The sequence below is a fragment of the Aulonocara sp. 'chitande type north' Nkhata Bay genome, linkage group LG5 (assembly GCF_057382095.1).
Source record: "Aulonocara sp. 'chitande type north' Nkhata Bay isolate Kocher_YH1m ecotype deep benthic linkage group LG5, A_spYH_male_GT1.1, whole genome shotgun sequence".
Lineage (NCBI taxonomy): Eukaryota > Metazoa > Chordata > Actinopteri > Cichliformes > Cichlidae > Aulonocara > Aulonocara sp. 'chitande type north' Nkhata Bay.
This window is the reverse complement of record NC_141348.1, coordinates 36684755-36700437: the sequence shown is the minus strand read 5'-3', so window position 1 is coordinate 36700437 and position 15683 is coordinate 36684755. Positions and strand designations below refer to the sequence as shown.

The 15683-nt window shown below is 41.6% G+C and overlaps 1 protein-coding gene across 1 annotated transcript; it reads right to left on the bottom strand.

Annotated features, from left to right (window-relative positions):
* Positions 1-331: 331 nt before the first annotated feature.
* On the bottom strand, positions 332-15094 carry ilrun (inflammation and lipid regulator with UBA-like and NBR1-like domains). Its single transcript, XM_086293318.1, has 5 exons — positions 14804-15094; positions 12303-12457; positions 11982-12179; positions 6478-6782; positions 332-3907 (listed from the first exon to the last, which is right to left on the bottom strand). The coding sequence occupies exons 1-5, from the start codon at positions 14959-14961 to the stop codon at positions 3881-3883; spliced, it is 843 nt and encodes a 280-aa protein (XP_086149444.1). The 5' UTR covers positions 14962-15094; the 3' UTR covers positions 332-3880.
* Positions 15095-15683: the final 589 nt, after the last annotated feature.

The following is a 15683-nucleotide window of genomic DNA, read 5'->3' as shown; positions in this document are numbered from 1 at the left end:
TTGGCATTAATTAAAGAACGCGTGTCTATGTGTTGTACTTTTTGTGTTAATGGATGCAGCTTGCTACCTTAAAACTCCACACGTTCATCCAAGTACAGTAAGCTGTGGCTAAAACTCATTTTGAAGATCTGAAGTGGGACTTTGCGTGATGTTACTGTGGCTACACAATGCATCTTTTGTGCTGTCGATGGATGTGAAACTGTAGCTCAACGATTACATGATACTGTTTGTGTTGGGTGTAGCTTAAGGTTAAAGCGGCAGCTGGAGTATAGAGTGATTTTATGCAAAGATGGCATTTACTTTGACCCCATGAAAAAAACAAACACTGAAGTCATTGTTTCAGTGTTAATTTAATCATACAAATGCTTAATTATAGTTACAGGAGGAAAAAAACAACAACTTAATTTTGACAATTTCTCTTCAGATAAATGTGCTATCTTAGGACTATGTAAACTTTCATCTCATCCACTCACTCTGCCACCCATCTCAAGTCCAAACATAGTCACAAACTAAAACTAAAGAATGGATCCAGCAGTATTTTCTCACCATTTTTCTCTTCCTCACACACACACAAGCAAGCCAACAAGAAGGAAGCTCACGCATGCACGCACACATGCACGCACACATGCACGCACACACGAAAAGAAGGAAAAGACAGACGTGAATAATCGAAGCAGTGCAGAACAGTGTATACTGTTTGGGAGGAGGACTGTCAGATGACTCAATACAAACAGAGAAGAGCTGCAACACAGAATGCTGGTGAATTTTAAAGATAAACATACATTATAATAGAAGAAACAATCCCCTTGATAATTAACCATCAAAAGTTGTTTAAAGGACTTTAAAATCAAAATATTAAAAGTTTCTAATAATCCTGTTTGAACACTTCCTTATAAAAACTGTAACACTATAATGGCGTTCTATGGACCACCCATTTTATTTTTAGGCCAAAAAGATACACAGAAAAAAAAACCAAACAAACAAACAAAAAAAAAAAAACATGGACATAATGAAGGCAGCAAAGCTGAAGTAGAAATTCAGGTGTAACAGCAGACAAACTCATTCATGTGATCAGAAGAGAAAAACAAACAAACCCAAAAAACATACAATAACCTTCACAGTCAACATCAGACACTGGTGTAGGAATGAAACTAGTGTTTAACATTGAAACCTTTCATTTCAGGATATATAAAAACAAAAACCTGAAGCTGTGAGGAATACACAAATCAATATTTTGAGGAGGGGGGAATGCTGGTGTCACGATCCACAATAAGCCAAAGAAAACCTTAACTGACCCTCAGTGCTAACAATGCTGATAACAAACATCTACATTCTTCAGACAATCTGCTAGGCTCACACTACAACTCATCACCTTTCCCCCCTCATTCAGTATACTCAGCACTCATGACAAGTCTGGTGTAGTTTGGTCTTCTGATTTTTAGCACCACCTGCTGGCTATGAATGGGAATTATTAAATCTGCAGCACAGACAAAAAGACAAAATAAATAACATCTGGGACATTTTTGATGCGTGAATTTTTGGTGCAGAATCACTCAAAAATACTTCTGAGGTACACACTTATTAAAGCTCTCTCAGTAATGATGTGCATGTGTCAAGTCATCCTTTCCCCAAGTAGTATACACCATTTATGTCAGTTCAATCCAAAGAGAAACCATTAACATTTACACGCACACACGCACCAGGCAGGCACATACATACATACATAGACATGGACTCAGTCATTCATCACGCAAAATAGATTTAGATGGCTTTATCAACCTTTCCTCACAACTCACATATTCAAGCTTACTCACATCCATTTGCGCTTCAGCCTCCATTAAAAGCGAAACCCACCCTAAACAAAACAAAAATAATAATAATAAAATAAACTCCACCCTTGTCCCATGCAGTTTCAATTATGCACCTGCAGACTATGCAGCGGATGATGCCACCCGTTAGTGTCTGGTCTCTCTGGATTTTGTCTTTGGAAGAAACTGGGTTCCTACACAAGAATGACAAATATTTATATGCAGAAGGGCAGGAAGTCTTAGCTTTTAATAGTCTATGTAAACTTGGATAATAAGACTTGTTTCTTTAGATATTTTGTCAGACGACACAAGTCAAATGCATGTTGTCTGACTTGAATTGAATGGCATCCTGGATTCACAAAGTCCAACCCTGCTTAGTGTGAAGTTAACTGCAGTAACGAGAGAAAACGGCTTCTGTTGGAAGCATCCAAGCCATCTTACAGTGCAAATCTGTATGACAGCAGAACATAAAATCTCCAAATTATCAAGGATGAGTGCTAAACTCAAATCAAGGACTGCAAAGAAAAGGGGAAAAAAAAGTGACTGAATGTGGAGCAATCAGTCTAACAAGCCAAGTCGTAGCAGGGGGGAAAGTGTGTTGCTGCAATGCAGTAACTGCTGGAGTCATATTGGAGTTTTGAGAATTTCAAGTTTCCAGCTTGTGAATTTCTTAAAATTTGAATTACAAATGGAAATGTGTGATTTTTCTGGAGCTTTAACCAAACAAATGCGGACGACTCACTTTAGCCAAAGTCAGATATTCAATGTTGCCAAAGCCAAAATTAAAGTGCCCCTATTGTGCTTTCTCCTTCCCTCCAGTGTGTTACATATCTTCTGCGCATGGAAATAGTTTGCAGAGTTAAAAAGGCCAAACTGAATTATTCCAACTCCAAAAAAAAAAGCTGTCCTCATTTACACATTTCACACATGTAATAGTGACACAAACACAGCACAGTACAGGACTAATCAGCCATTTTCACAAGGCTAAAAATCCTTGTGTTTTAACAGTAACGATCAACATTATCATAGCTAGCAGACAACAGCTGTGCTGATGAGTCAAAGTAAAAGGCAGAAGCGATACAATGTATTTCTAACAGTTTTAAAAACCTTTTGTTAGCAGTCAACAGCTTTCAGACGGTTTCCTCACTTGTCATGAGAGGGGCCTCAAAAAGCTGTGAGCGTGCCAAAAATGTGAACATTATTTTGAACACTGAAATCATGTAAAACAATTCAGGCTGTAAATGAGCATAACAGGGGCACTTTAGACATAGTGTTACATTTTAAACATGGCATCACCATATCCATTACGACCAGTTGTCTGGTGATGCAAAATTGGTTGATGATGGGAAAGATTCCCATCTCTCTCATACATGAATGCAACTTTGAGGCTTACATTTTTGTACGCACTTAAGTGATGATTTTCCAGAGCTGGCAAAGACCTGTGCATGTTTTCTTTCTTTCCTTTCTTATGTGTAGTTTTCTGCTTCTGTGTTTTACCTAAAGGAGTTTGAAACTTCTGCACATTTAGATTTTTTACATTTTTTTGAGGGGGATGGTGAATAAAAGATAACACCTTTTTTGAAATACTGTGTAAAACCTCAACATGAATGACCACTAGAATTTCCTGTACTACTCTAACATATTTAAAAAAATAAATAAATAAATTTCTAGACCTGGGTAGGAACCCAAAAGAGAGAAAGCATTCAACTGCCCACGGGAATACCAAACTGTTTAGGGTGACTTTCACTTTAATTAGGCACGTTTTTACCACGTAAATAAAAAATAGTCAGGTGTATCTATTCGTAAAGGTTTATAGCACTCTTAAATGAAGCATTCACACATGCGAGTCCAGGTGTTGATGTCAGGTGGGATGTTTCACGGCAGCTGATGTAATCCATCACCTCACTGTCCTCTGTGTTTCTGTGGAAAGGGTCACGGGTTGTTTTTGGAAGAGGGTTGTCATGAGTCAATATAAAACAACTGTTCCTCTCCCCCTCCAACTCCTCTGTGTTTAAGGACTCCCAGGGTGCTAAGCTCTTCATTCACCGTGGGGGAGAGGGGTCTTTGTCATTCTAGCTCTGTCCAAATGGGTAGGGTCCCTGTGGGGGAAGACAAAAAAAAAAAATGAGAGAAAGCCTTTTGGTTTAGTTTCTATTACAACACAAAGGGGAAAGAAAAGCATAAGCTCCACCATGTCTGTGTTTATCTTCAGTTTCAGGGCGGTAATAAAAGGTGACAAAACCAAACCGCCCAGGCAGTCTTCTTTCGAATTAATGCATCGCTTAAAAAGCCACAAAAGATTCACACAGCTAGTTGACTCTAATTATTCCAGTGTAACAAACCCTGAAAAGGTTGAGAGGTCAAACTGTGAACAAAGCTTTGCCTATGAAAAGTACTGGACCACACCTCTTAACCTTTGAATTCTGATATTTGCATTTCTACAGGTGTATAAGATGATGGACGTAGCCATGCAGTGTGCCTTTACAAGCATATATAAAATAATGGGTTGTTCTAAAGAGCTTACTAAATTTGAGTGTGGTACTGTAACAGGATGCCACCACTGCAACAAGTCGGCTCATGCAAATTTCTTCCCTCCTAGAGAGTCCACGATCGGCTTTAAGTGGAAAGTGGAAGCATTGCGGAACCACAGCGCTTCAGCCATGTGCATAAAAGTCGCCAGCTCTCTGCTGACCCAGAAAGTGCAGACGCCAAAACCTCCACTGGCATAAACATCAGCATAATAACTGCATGCATGGAGCTCCGTGGCATGGGCGATCAGCTCCTCCAGGTGTAATGTGTAGGTGGTTCAGTCCATACAGTGTTTGAGGAGAGAATACCATAGAACAAAAAGGTCTCATCTAAAAGATTTAACTGTAATTTTTTTCTTCAACAAAGACCACTGAGGGAGTTTAACAACGCTGTAACATAGAGGTTTACACGTGTCACAAATAATTACCTGTCAGCCAAACTGTAGCAACAATCCATATCATCTCTGATTTTAACAGGCTGTTTAGCCACACTAGAATTGCAATTACAGTAATTAAGAATAAAAGTAAGAACTTAACAAGAAATGAGGAGCTCGCTTTGCTTTTCTCTGATACTTACCACCAACACTGCAAGAAAATACAAAACCTGGCCAAAACTAAAAAAGTGGGGCTTTTCATTCCTTTGGAATGTTCAGGCCTTCCACTGTAATTAAAAAATATATATTTAAGTGAGGTTTATTTACTCAAACTTACAAAAGAAAAAAAAAAAAAAAAAAAGGGAAAGCGGTTTTGGCTTTGACCATTTGCAGACCAACCGCTGATTTGAATGTAGCTACCGCCAAAACACACACACACACACACACACACACACACACACACACACAAAAAAAAACCCTACTTTGTCTGTAAAATTAGAACATTTTTTTTTTAATATTCAAACTTTGTTCTGCATCATCAGACGATTGCGCAATATGCTTCGCCAAACTGTACCGTAAGACTAAAATGGATTAAGTCACAGAAACTCTTTTCTGTTTTAAGTAATCCATCTCAAGTTACAACTAATTAGAATAAAGTTTTAAACCCTGAGGCTCGTCTAACTGTCCACAACCTGATATGCCGACAGCTGCAGAGCAGACTGCCAAGAAGACGGTTAGTGTCTAACCACAATCCCCCGAGTAAAGATATCTAATCATCTAATTACTCACGTGAACTTTCCTTTGGCAACATTTTACTCAGTGCGAAGTATATGTAGGTGAATTGAATATATTAAATTTGTGTTAAAATGTGTGCAAATATGTGTAGTCCCAAGAGGAAGAAAATGATAAATGCAATTATCACATTCATGCCCATAAAAAGAGAGAGAGGAAAAAAAGACATCTGATACTTGGGACCAGCTTCACAGGTTAAGTGGAACTAAACTAAACACTGATAATGTAATAGAATTTAATTTTACAGAGAAATAATGATCATTATCGCTTCTTCTTTTTTTTGTATAAAGAAAAAAAATCCACGTAGCATTGCTGAAAGAAGGTTTCAGTCTCACAATTCAGCACTGATATGATTTCCACATCTCCTTCTTGGTGGGACAGCGTCAGAGCTGAAAGCAGCACGTAAAGGTTACTTAGTGCTTTGTTTAAATGGATCAAGTTTAAGAGCTCTAATGTGCAGCTGTCACGTTATAAATAAACAGCGACATGGAGGGTACACGAGTGGTAAAATAAATAACTTACAAATTCCAGAGATTAATCTTTTTCTTGCCAGCACTGCTCTCTTATTTGCAACGCCAGTGTTGCATTTTTCCATTATATTCTTTGTTATAATCTCTAGTGAACACAGGCAGAATCCAAACATGTGTTAACAAAGAAAGCTGATAACTGCCACTGTGATACCTGTCAGGGGTTTGAGGTTTATGTGAAACACACAGATGCAAAGACATCCTGGCAATGTCGAACACTTCGTAAGCTACACCCTATAGAGCCATAGAACTGCATAAAGCTCAATATTTAAACATTTTGTACAAGTCAAAACAACTGCTCATCTGCTGCCCATCACCTGTAGAACAGAGTATATAGTTTTTACAAAAACTTGCATATGGTACTTAAAAGTATAAAGGAGTGAATGTAGTGATGTAGGCTTAAAGGTGAGAGCAGATCTGTGATGAGTTCATTTTTACATATACATACCTGTCCATAAGTTACCACAGAAAGATTAGTTTGGAGACCATTTGACGCCCTATTTACAGCATTATGAGACAGTCCATTCTGATCTTGCTGGATTGGCTCTTGCGTGCGTTCCCAGGCTCCACCTGGATCTCTGAAACTGTTGTCAGTGGCATCATGCTTGTTCTTCTGTGGTGAGGCAAAAGGGTTGAAGTCTCCCTGCACATTGCGCTGGGGCTGAGTGTTGAATTCTGTCTCGAAGGAAGATAGCTGCTGGGTCACTCCAAGAAGACCTCCAACTTCTACACTAAGAATCACCCATATTACATCTGTGGAGATAACAAACAAGCACAAAAGTGACCTGACTGTGTAAGACTCAAATGTTTTGCCAGTTTGACAACTTTCTTAGTGTTAAATTGCCATTAAGAGAATATGTAGAATCACAATTGCTTTTATTACCAAGCTTGTACACAAACAGGAATTTGTTGCTGTATGTTGGTGCCAAAAAAACAAAAAAAAGAGTATGCAGCTAGTAAGGTTTTTAACGGGTAACTTTTCTGCTCTTTTCCAACTGTTTATATGGATTTATATGTACTCTTTTAGAGCATTTTTGCATGCTTTACAGCTGGTGAAACACTGGTTTTTGGAGGTTATCCCCTAAAGCATGCACTGCATTGCTGTTTTGAAGCTTTTAGAAAATAATTACTGAAACTATTATCTTCCACTTTGTATTGTGACCTCTTCCAACACTAACACTGTTACCAGCAATGTAACTAATGGTGCTGACATAATTGCATAATTTCCTTAGGGATTAATAAAGTTTTCTGATTCTGATAACAACAACAAGGGAGAGGTAGATGTAAGCACAGGAGTGCATGATGAGGAAGGAGATAAGAGACTGCTGTGAACAGGTTTCACAGGCTAAGGTGTGAATATCTACAGCTGAGGGTGATGTTGATTCTCTGCTGGGCATTTGTGGAGCTCCCCAGGTGACCTTCTGTCAGAAACATGCAGATTTCACTCCCTTCCCCCTTCACTTTAAACCAGCTTTCTTCTGATTGTCTGTCCCTCTAAAATAAAAGACTGAGATAGCGGGTGGGACCTCTGTGCTCACAGCCAGAGCTACATGCTTGAGACAACAATATGAAGTAGGTTTGTTACAAGTCTCAAATGAAGGCTTAAACCACGGGCATCCTCAACATTGTCTGGTTAAAGCCTGACAGTCTGATGAAATTTTGTTGTTCGTCTTATTTTATGAGAAACTGAAGTATGCGCCAACCAGCGTGCAGCCTGTTACAGTCGCTCCTGCTTTTCTCTTAGTTTAGCTCTTTTTTCTTACGTATTCTTTTTTTTTCTGACTTGTATTTTCATCCGTTTATTATCTTTTACTCAATCATGTGGATTGAGAGAGTTTTTGTTCTTCTGGTGGCCGTGGAACTGTTACTTTTATCAAGGAACGGGACCGCGGCACATCTCTTACACTCACGGACTGTTTACTCCAGAGATCAGCTGATCGCCCTGATGCCGGCCGGCTCGCTGGCCAGGCCCGCAGAAGTACCAGCTGAAATTTGGAGGAAAACACATCGGGATGCAGAGGTCAAGGACAGAAGAGAAGAAAGAAGGAGACGGTGAGACAGCGGAGGCTCGAAGCGAGGAGGAGGTATAAACCATGTCTGCCGTCTATCATGATGGGAAATGTGCGATCGTTGGCAAATAAAATCGACGAGCTCTCAGCACTGGTACGGAGTCAGAGGGAATACCGAGAGTGTAGCCTGATGTGTTTCACCGAATCATGGCTGCACCAGGTCATTCCCGATGAGAATGCTTCCGTGGAAGGCTTCCACACTGTTTGGGCGGACAGGGACAGCATCGCTAGCGGTAAGCGGAAAGGAGGTGGGCTTGCTGTTTTAGTTAACAACCGGTGGTGTAACCCTGCCAACATAACAATCAAAGAAAGGATTTGTTGCCCGGACACTGAACTGTGTGCTGTTGGACTCAGGCCGTATTATTTACCCAGGGAATTCTCTCACGTCATCTTGGTGGCTGTTTATGTTCCCCCCTCTGCTAACCCCACAGCTGCATGTGACACTATCCACTCTGCCATAGCTCGGTTACAGACTCAGCACCCGAGTGCCTTTATTGTGATCTCGGGTGACTTCAACCATGTATCACTGGACAATACACTAACAACATTCAAACAATATGTGGACTGTCCCACCAGGGGAGAGAAAATCTTAGACTTACTGTATGCTAACGTCAAGGATGCATACAGCTCCTCCTCCCTCCCCCCACTTGGTAGGTCAGATCATAACCTGATTCACCTCACCCCCCGCTATGTGCCAATTGTGAGGAGGGAACCTGTGACCACCAGGACTGTTAGGAGGTGGTCAGAGGAGGCAATAGCGGAACTACAGGGCTGTTTCGAGGTGACCAACTGGGAAACACTCTGTGAGCCTCACGCCGAGGACATCAATGAGCTTACTGAATGTATCACAGACTACATAACTTTCTGCACCGACTCCATTGTTCCAGCTCAGACTGTTCATTGTTACCCAAATAACAAGCCGTGGGTGACTAAGGACATCAAAGCCCTCCTCAACAACAAGAAGAGGGCTTTCAGAGGGGGCAATAAAGAGGAGGTGAGGAAGGTCCAGGTGTTACTAAAGGACAAGATCAGAGAGGCTAAGGACAATTACAGGAGGAAGCTGGAGTGGAAACTCCAGCAGAACAGCATGAGTGAGGTGTGGAGGGGCATGAAGACCATCACTGGATTCAGGCCAACCAACAGCAGGGGAGCTGAGGGAGGTGAGAATAGAGCCAACGAGTTGAATCTGTTTTTCAATAGATTCGACACCACAGTGTCTGCTCCCACCCCCACAACCTCACCTGTAGTCAGCCTGGAATCCAGAGCCACACCACTGTGCCAGCCTCTCTCTTCACATGGCGCTGTTGCCTCCTGTGAGATTCCTGACACCCCTCCCCCACCCATCACCTTCACTCAATACCAGGTTGAGATGCAAATGAGGAGACTTCACTCAGGCAAGTCTGCTGGACCAGACGGAGTGAGTCCCCTTGTCCTCAAGACCTGTGCCCCCCAGCTGTGTGGAGTCTTTCATAAACTGTTTATGCTGAGTCTGAGTCTGCAGAGGGTCCCAGTGATGTGGAAGACATCATGCCTCGTCCCTGTACCAAAGACGCCACGTCCCAGTGGCCCCCAGGATTACAGGCCCGTGGCACTGACCTCCCACATCATGAAGACCCTGGAAAGGCTCATCCTGGACCAGCTGCGACCCATAGTAAGACCACATCTGGATCCCCTTCAGTTCGCTTATCAGCCTCGTCTCGGAACTGAGGACGCCATCATCTACCTGCTCAATCGTGTCTACACCCATCTGGACCAGCCGGCGAGCACTGTGAGGGTCATGTTTTTTGACTTTTCTAGTGCTTTCAATACCATCAGGCCGACCCTCCTGGGTGATAAGTTAGCAGCGATGCAGGTGGATGCTTCTCTGGTGTCCTGGATTGTTGATTACCTGACAGGAAGACCACAATATGTACGTCTCCCACAGTGTGTGTCTGACAAGGTGATCAGCAACACAGGGGCACCACAGGGGACTGTCCTCTCCCCCTTCCTCTTCACCCTCTACACCACAGACTTCAGCCACTGCACAGAGACCTGCCATCTTCAGTTTTCTGATGACTCTGCGGTGGTTGGATGCATCAGCAGGGATGATGAGACAGAGTACCGGGCTGTGGTCGACTCCTTTGTCACGTGGTGTGAGCAGAATCATCTGCATCTCAATGTGGCAAAGACCAAGGAACTGATCGTGGACTTCAGGAAGACCAGGAAACACTTGACCCCTGTTTCAATCCAGGGGGTCAGTGTTGACATTGTGGAGGACTATAAATACCTTGGAGTTCACATTGACAATAAACTGGACTGGGCTAAAAACACCACAGCACTTTACAGGAAGGGCCAGAGTCGTCTCTATTTTTTGAGGCGACTGAGGTCCTTCAACATCTGCCAGAAAATGCTCAGGATTTTCTATGAGTCAGTTGTGGCCAGTGCGATCCTCTATGCTGTTGCATGCTGGGGGAGCAGGCTGAGGGTCGCAGATGCCAACAGACTTAATAAACTAATCCGTAAGGCCAGTAATGTCGTGGGGATGGAGCTGGACTCCCTCAAGGTGGTGTCGGAGAGGCGGATGCTGTCCAAGATAAAGACAATGTTGGATAACACCTCCCACCCACTCCATGACATGCTGGTCAGTCACAGGAGCACGTTCAGTGAGAGACTGAGATTACCGAAAAGCACCACTGAACGACACAGGAAATCTTTCCTGCCTGTGGCTCCCTGTACAACGCATCCACTTAACACACTGGTTACTGCTACAACTACACGTTTCTTTTCCAGCTATTTATTTATGAGTGACTTATGTATGTATATATATATATATGTATATATTGTACTATTCTTAGTTAGCGTATTGTCTGTCTTGTCTTACTGTTGGTTTATGTTGGTTTATAATGGAGCACTGTAACAAAAAAATAATTTCCCCCAAGGATCAATAAAGTATTCTGATTCTGATTACAGACTAAGGCAGTTCAATTATGGCAAAAGTCATAATCATGGGGGGTGAGGAACAGTGTTAGGCCTTGACCAGGGGGCAATTTTTTGTCTCCGGTAGCTATTGGTTCCTGCCAACCTGCCTCCGCTGTGGGAAGTCTGCCGGCACAGATGGAGGCCAAGAGGGCACAGAGTGACAGTGAGCTCAAGTGGCTCAGAGACCTGCAAAGCAGTCACAGAGGCGAGAAAAAAACCAAAGCCGACAGCAAATTGTCGCACACTGTTGAAAGTGGGCTGAGTGAAAGACCGTCGGATCTGCAGAAACAGGGAGCCACACACAACTGATAATCCTGCAGTTTTTGACTACAAAAACTTGAGTCTTACTTCCTCTAGATCAGGGCTGCCCAATCCCAGTCCTCGAGAGCTACTATCCTGCAGCTTTTAGATGCATCCCTACTCCAACACAGCTGAATCAACTGGTTTGATTACCTCTTCAGCATGCCATCGTGTTTGGCAAAGGCCTGATAACAAGCCATTCATTTGATTCGGGTGTGTGGGAACAAGGATGCATCTAAAAGCTGCAGGACGGTAGCTCTCGAGGACCAGGATTGGGCACCCCTGCTCTAGATTGATGTCTCTTAATGAGCTTTTCTGAAGCTGCAGTAAAAAGCGACTGACTTTAAGTTATTAGGATGAGCAAAGAACACAGCTATGAAGAAAAGGGGAGCCTAATGTATTACAGAGTACCTAAACAAGACCTTTGTTCTGAACATGAAAGCAAAATACTAACAGTTGTATTATAATGTTGTTTTTAATCATCACGGGAACCGAAAATTGTAAATGAGATATAAATCTGATTAATTATCTTGGCTTAGTATGAACTGAAATTATTATTTACTATTATTAGTCATAGGTCTCATAAATGTACTTGATAGTTAATCAAAGTAGTAGTGGTTCTTACCTCCATAAAATAATCCAGTGGCAGTACACATCCTCCACTGGCCCTGGTACATGCCAGGAGTTGTGGGACTTCGCATCTGCACACTCACATCTGATATTTCCTGGGGATCTAGCGACTTCACAATAACTGTGTTTACATGCCCAAACTGATCGCCTCCAATGTACTTGAGACAAACGCCCGGTGGCCATGACTCTGCACCTACAAGACACCAAGAAGAATTCATTCAAAATACATCTCAACAAAATCCATGAACACGTTACAGATTTATAAAGACTATCTACATGTATACAATGTGAAGGTGTAAATGTAAAGCCCATATACCTGTGTTTTGTATCCTCCAGGTCTTAGTGAACAGCGTATCTGGAGGGACAGACTCTCCTTCCCCAATTGTCACATCCTCAACAAAGGACATAGATGGGGTGTTGACATTGGGACTTTCAAAGTCATAATATGCACCAATAGCAGCCTGCAGATTCCTGTTCCAATGCAAAAGAAGCGAGCATAGAGTTAATACACATCAGCAATACCTATCGATCCTGGTTATTAAACTTGAAATCATAGTGCTGAAGTATAAAGTAAAATCTGTCCAAGTGTTTTTGTTTGTCTTTGCAAAGCCTGCCCTACTTTTACAATTAGCATTATTTGTAACATATTTGCCAGATCAGCTTGTCCTCATAACATATTTGACTACTTCAACATGCACCTCCTGAGTACAGTACTGTTAAAAAGTATCTGCCTTTTCTGATTTCTTACATTTTGGATATTACACTTACATGTTTTCAGATCAAACAAATTTTAATTAGTCAAAAAGAACAAATACATTTTAAATGATGATTTCATGTATTTGGGGGGGGGGGGCTATCCAAACTAAAATTCCTCCAAGAACATCATCTAAGGAACTGCAGGCCACACTTGGCTCACGTAATGTCAGAGTGTATGACTCAACAAAAAACAGAGACTGGGCAAAAACACTTCTGACCAAAAATGGATTCTTATATGGCACTTTTCTACTCTTCCACAGCACAAAGCGTTTTGTATAACATGCCTCATTCACACACTCCTATTCATTTTTCTATGCTTAAGTGCTTTCTATCTAAATTTTACACACATTCATACTCTGATGCATCCATTCTAGTATGCATAGTTAGTATCTTGCCCACAGATATCTGGCATGCAGACTGGAGCTGCCAGGGACCAAACCACCAACTTTCCAATTATTAGATGACCTGCTCTACCTACTGAGCTACCAAAAAAATCCCCACAAAGGCTTGCCAAATGCACCTGATGATCCCCAAAACAGAAAATATTCAGTGGAATGATGAGACTGGTTCAGTTTTTTGGAAAGTTTATATCTGGCATAAACTAACACAATATTTGATAAGAAATAACATCACACCAATAGTCAATCATGGTGGTGGTAGTATAATGGCCTTGGGCTGCTTTGCTGCTTTAGGAGCTGGACGACTTGCCATTATTGATGGAATCGTGAATTCCAATCTATACTAGAAAAACCTGAAGCCATCGGTTTTTTGTCCTGAAGCAGAAGCACACCCAGGTTATGCAGCAGGACAACAACAAAATATCAGAAAGATCAAAATAAATAAGATAAAAAGAAAACAAATGTTTTGGAGTGGCTTAGTTAAAGTCTGAATTTAAATCTGATTAAGATGCTTTGGCATAACCTTAAACAGGCTGCTCATGATCGAAAAGCCTCTAATGTGGCTGAATTAAAGAGTGGGCCATAATTCCTCCACAGCTGTGTAAAAGACTCATTGCCAGTTACTGCAGACTCTTAATTGTAGTTCTTACTGCCAAGGGTGGCAAAACTAGTTATTAGGTTTGTCTCAGATAGGTTTGGATAACTTTTCCCCCCTTAATTAAATTGTCATATAAAAACTGTATTTTGTATTAACTCTGATTATCTTTGTCTACTCACATTTTTTGCTGATCTGAAGCATGTAAGTGTGAAAAATACACAACAAAAAGAAGTAAAAACAAAGTTGTACAGTCCTACATAGTCATCTTAGTGGCACTTCTCTTAGTTTAGCTTTGCCAGTAAGAGAGAAATAAGGCTGCCTGGTTTAGTGGTTTGCTACCTCTGAGCCATTGCTCATATACTAGCCATAAATTCATGTTTACTTAGAACTTCCAAATCTTGGATTCAGGGGACAGATTCAAACAACTGCCGCGCAATGATGCCTTCTTTCCATTATGACCTCCTAAGCTCCATTCCCCTATACAGAAGCTATGTGAAATCAAGTTTTATCTTTCAAAATTGATCCAATAAAGGGCATCAATCGCTGACAAACTAAAGAACGTGAGCATAGCTGGCCAGGAGCACAAAGGCGTTGTGATCAAGACCACTTGTTGTCGGCCGCTGATAGATCACGACTGGTTACGTCATCAGAATAACGTGAAGTGAGCGACGCTGCCTTGAGTTTTGGCTTCCCGATGAGCACGGTTTAACTGGCTCTGTGCGCTGTTATGTAACATGGCTGACGATCCGGGAGGGAGAGTTCCCTGTGCTTAAATTAGCCTGCTAGCTATTTGGTTCCTCGGTGACTTCACCTTACTGTTTCCTCTGCGGTCACGGCAAACTTTACCGTTTCACTTCCGTTTGCCAGTGATGATAGCTTGGAGTTAACAGTCATCCCATAGAATGGGAATGGTGATATGATTACCTTCAGGGTTCAACATCACCTCCATAGCGCTCTATTTTGAAGATTTTTTTTATCTATGTAGGCTAACAAGCTAATTATAAAGCTAGGTTAGCGTCATACTCCTGTCCTCCCCACAGCGGGCCCTCCAATCCCCGCACTCACCAGTTGGTCATGTCCAGGAAGAAGGCGCAGCCGGCAGGGTTGAGCTGAAAGCCCAGCAGCCTCTGGAACTCCGAAATAAGGACGTCCTTGTCCGTGGTGCCCATGCAGCTGAACTTCTGCATGAGCTCCGCGTCCACGTCCATGTCCGTGCCCTCCATGGGTGCCAGGTGTCCCGTGGCGGAGACGGGGGTGGTACGGGGGTCCTCTCTCAATTGAGTCCGAGGCCTTGTTCAGCCATAACAACCAGTTCAACAACAACAACCGTTAATGCGCATGGCACAACTAGGGGGACGATGTTTGACGTTGCAACAGCGCGCTCGTCGCCCTCCGCCAATCACTTGGTGGGCGTCGACGTCATCTGTTGCTATTTGTAGCCACCTTTTCATTGGTTTATCAATGAAATCTGTTTCCCATCTATCTGTTCAATGTAAAATATGGACAGTATGACTACCGATGTACATGAAAACAGCACTGAATATATTAATTATATAAAATTTGAATTAGAATTAGAATTTAATTACACATATAAAATTTTTCAGAATTATAAAAACTCACTTTTTTAAAGATGTACTTTTCCTTAACCTTTCTATGAAGTGATTATGCTTGAAAGCAAAATTCAACATACAGGAAAGAAATATATAAATCAATAACGATCTGTATATATCATTTACATATATCAAATTTTCACAGTTTAACATTATACCTCATGTACCTAATCTTTTATCTATTCACATAATCATATTTTATGTATCAATGTCATGCTTCAAAATCCCCATTTTTCAATTTTATAAATGATAAATGAATACAAAGTTTTAAAAAACTTGTGTTGTTCATTATCAATATAAGGGGTTATATGAATATAGTGCTTTTGACAACATTT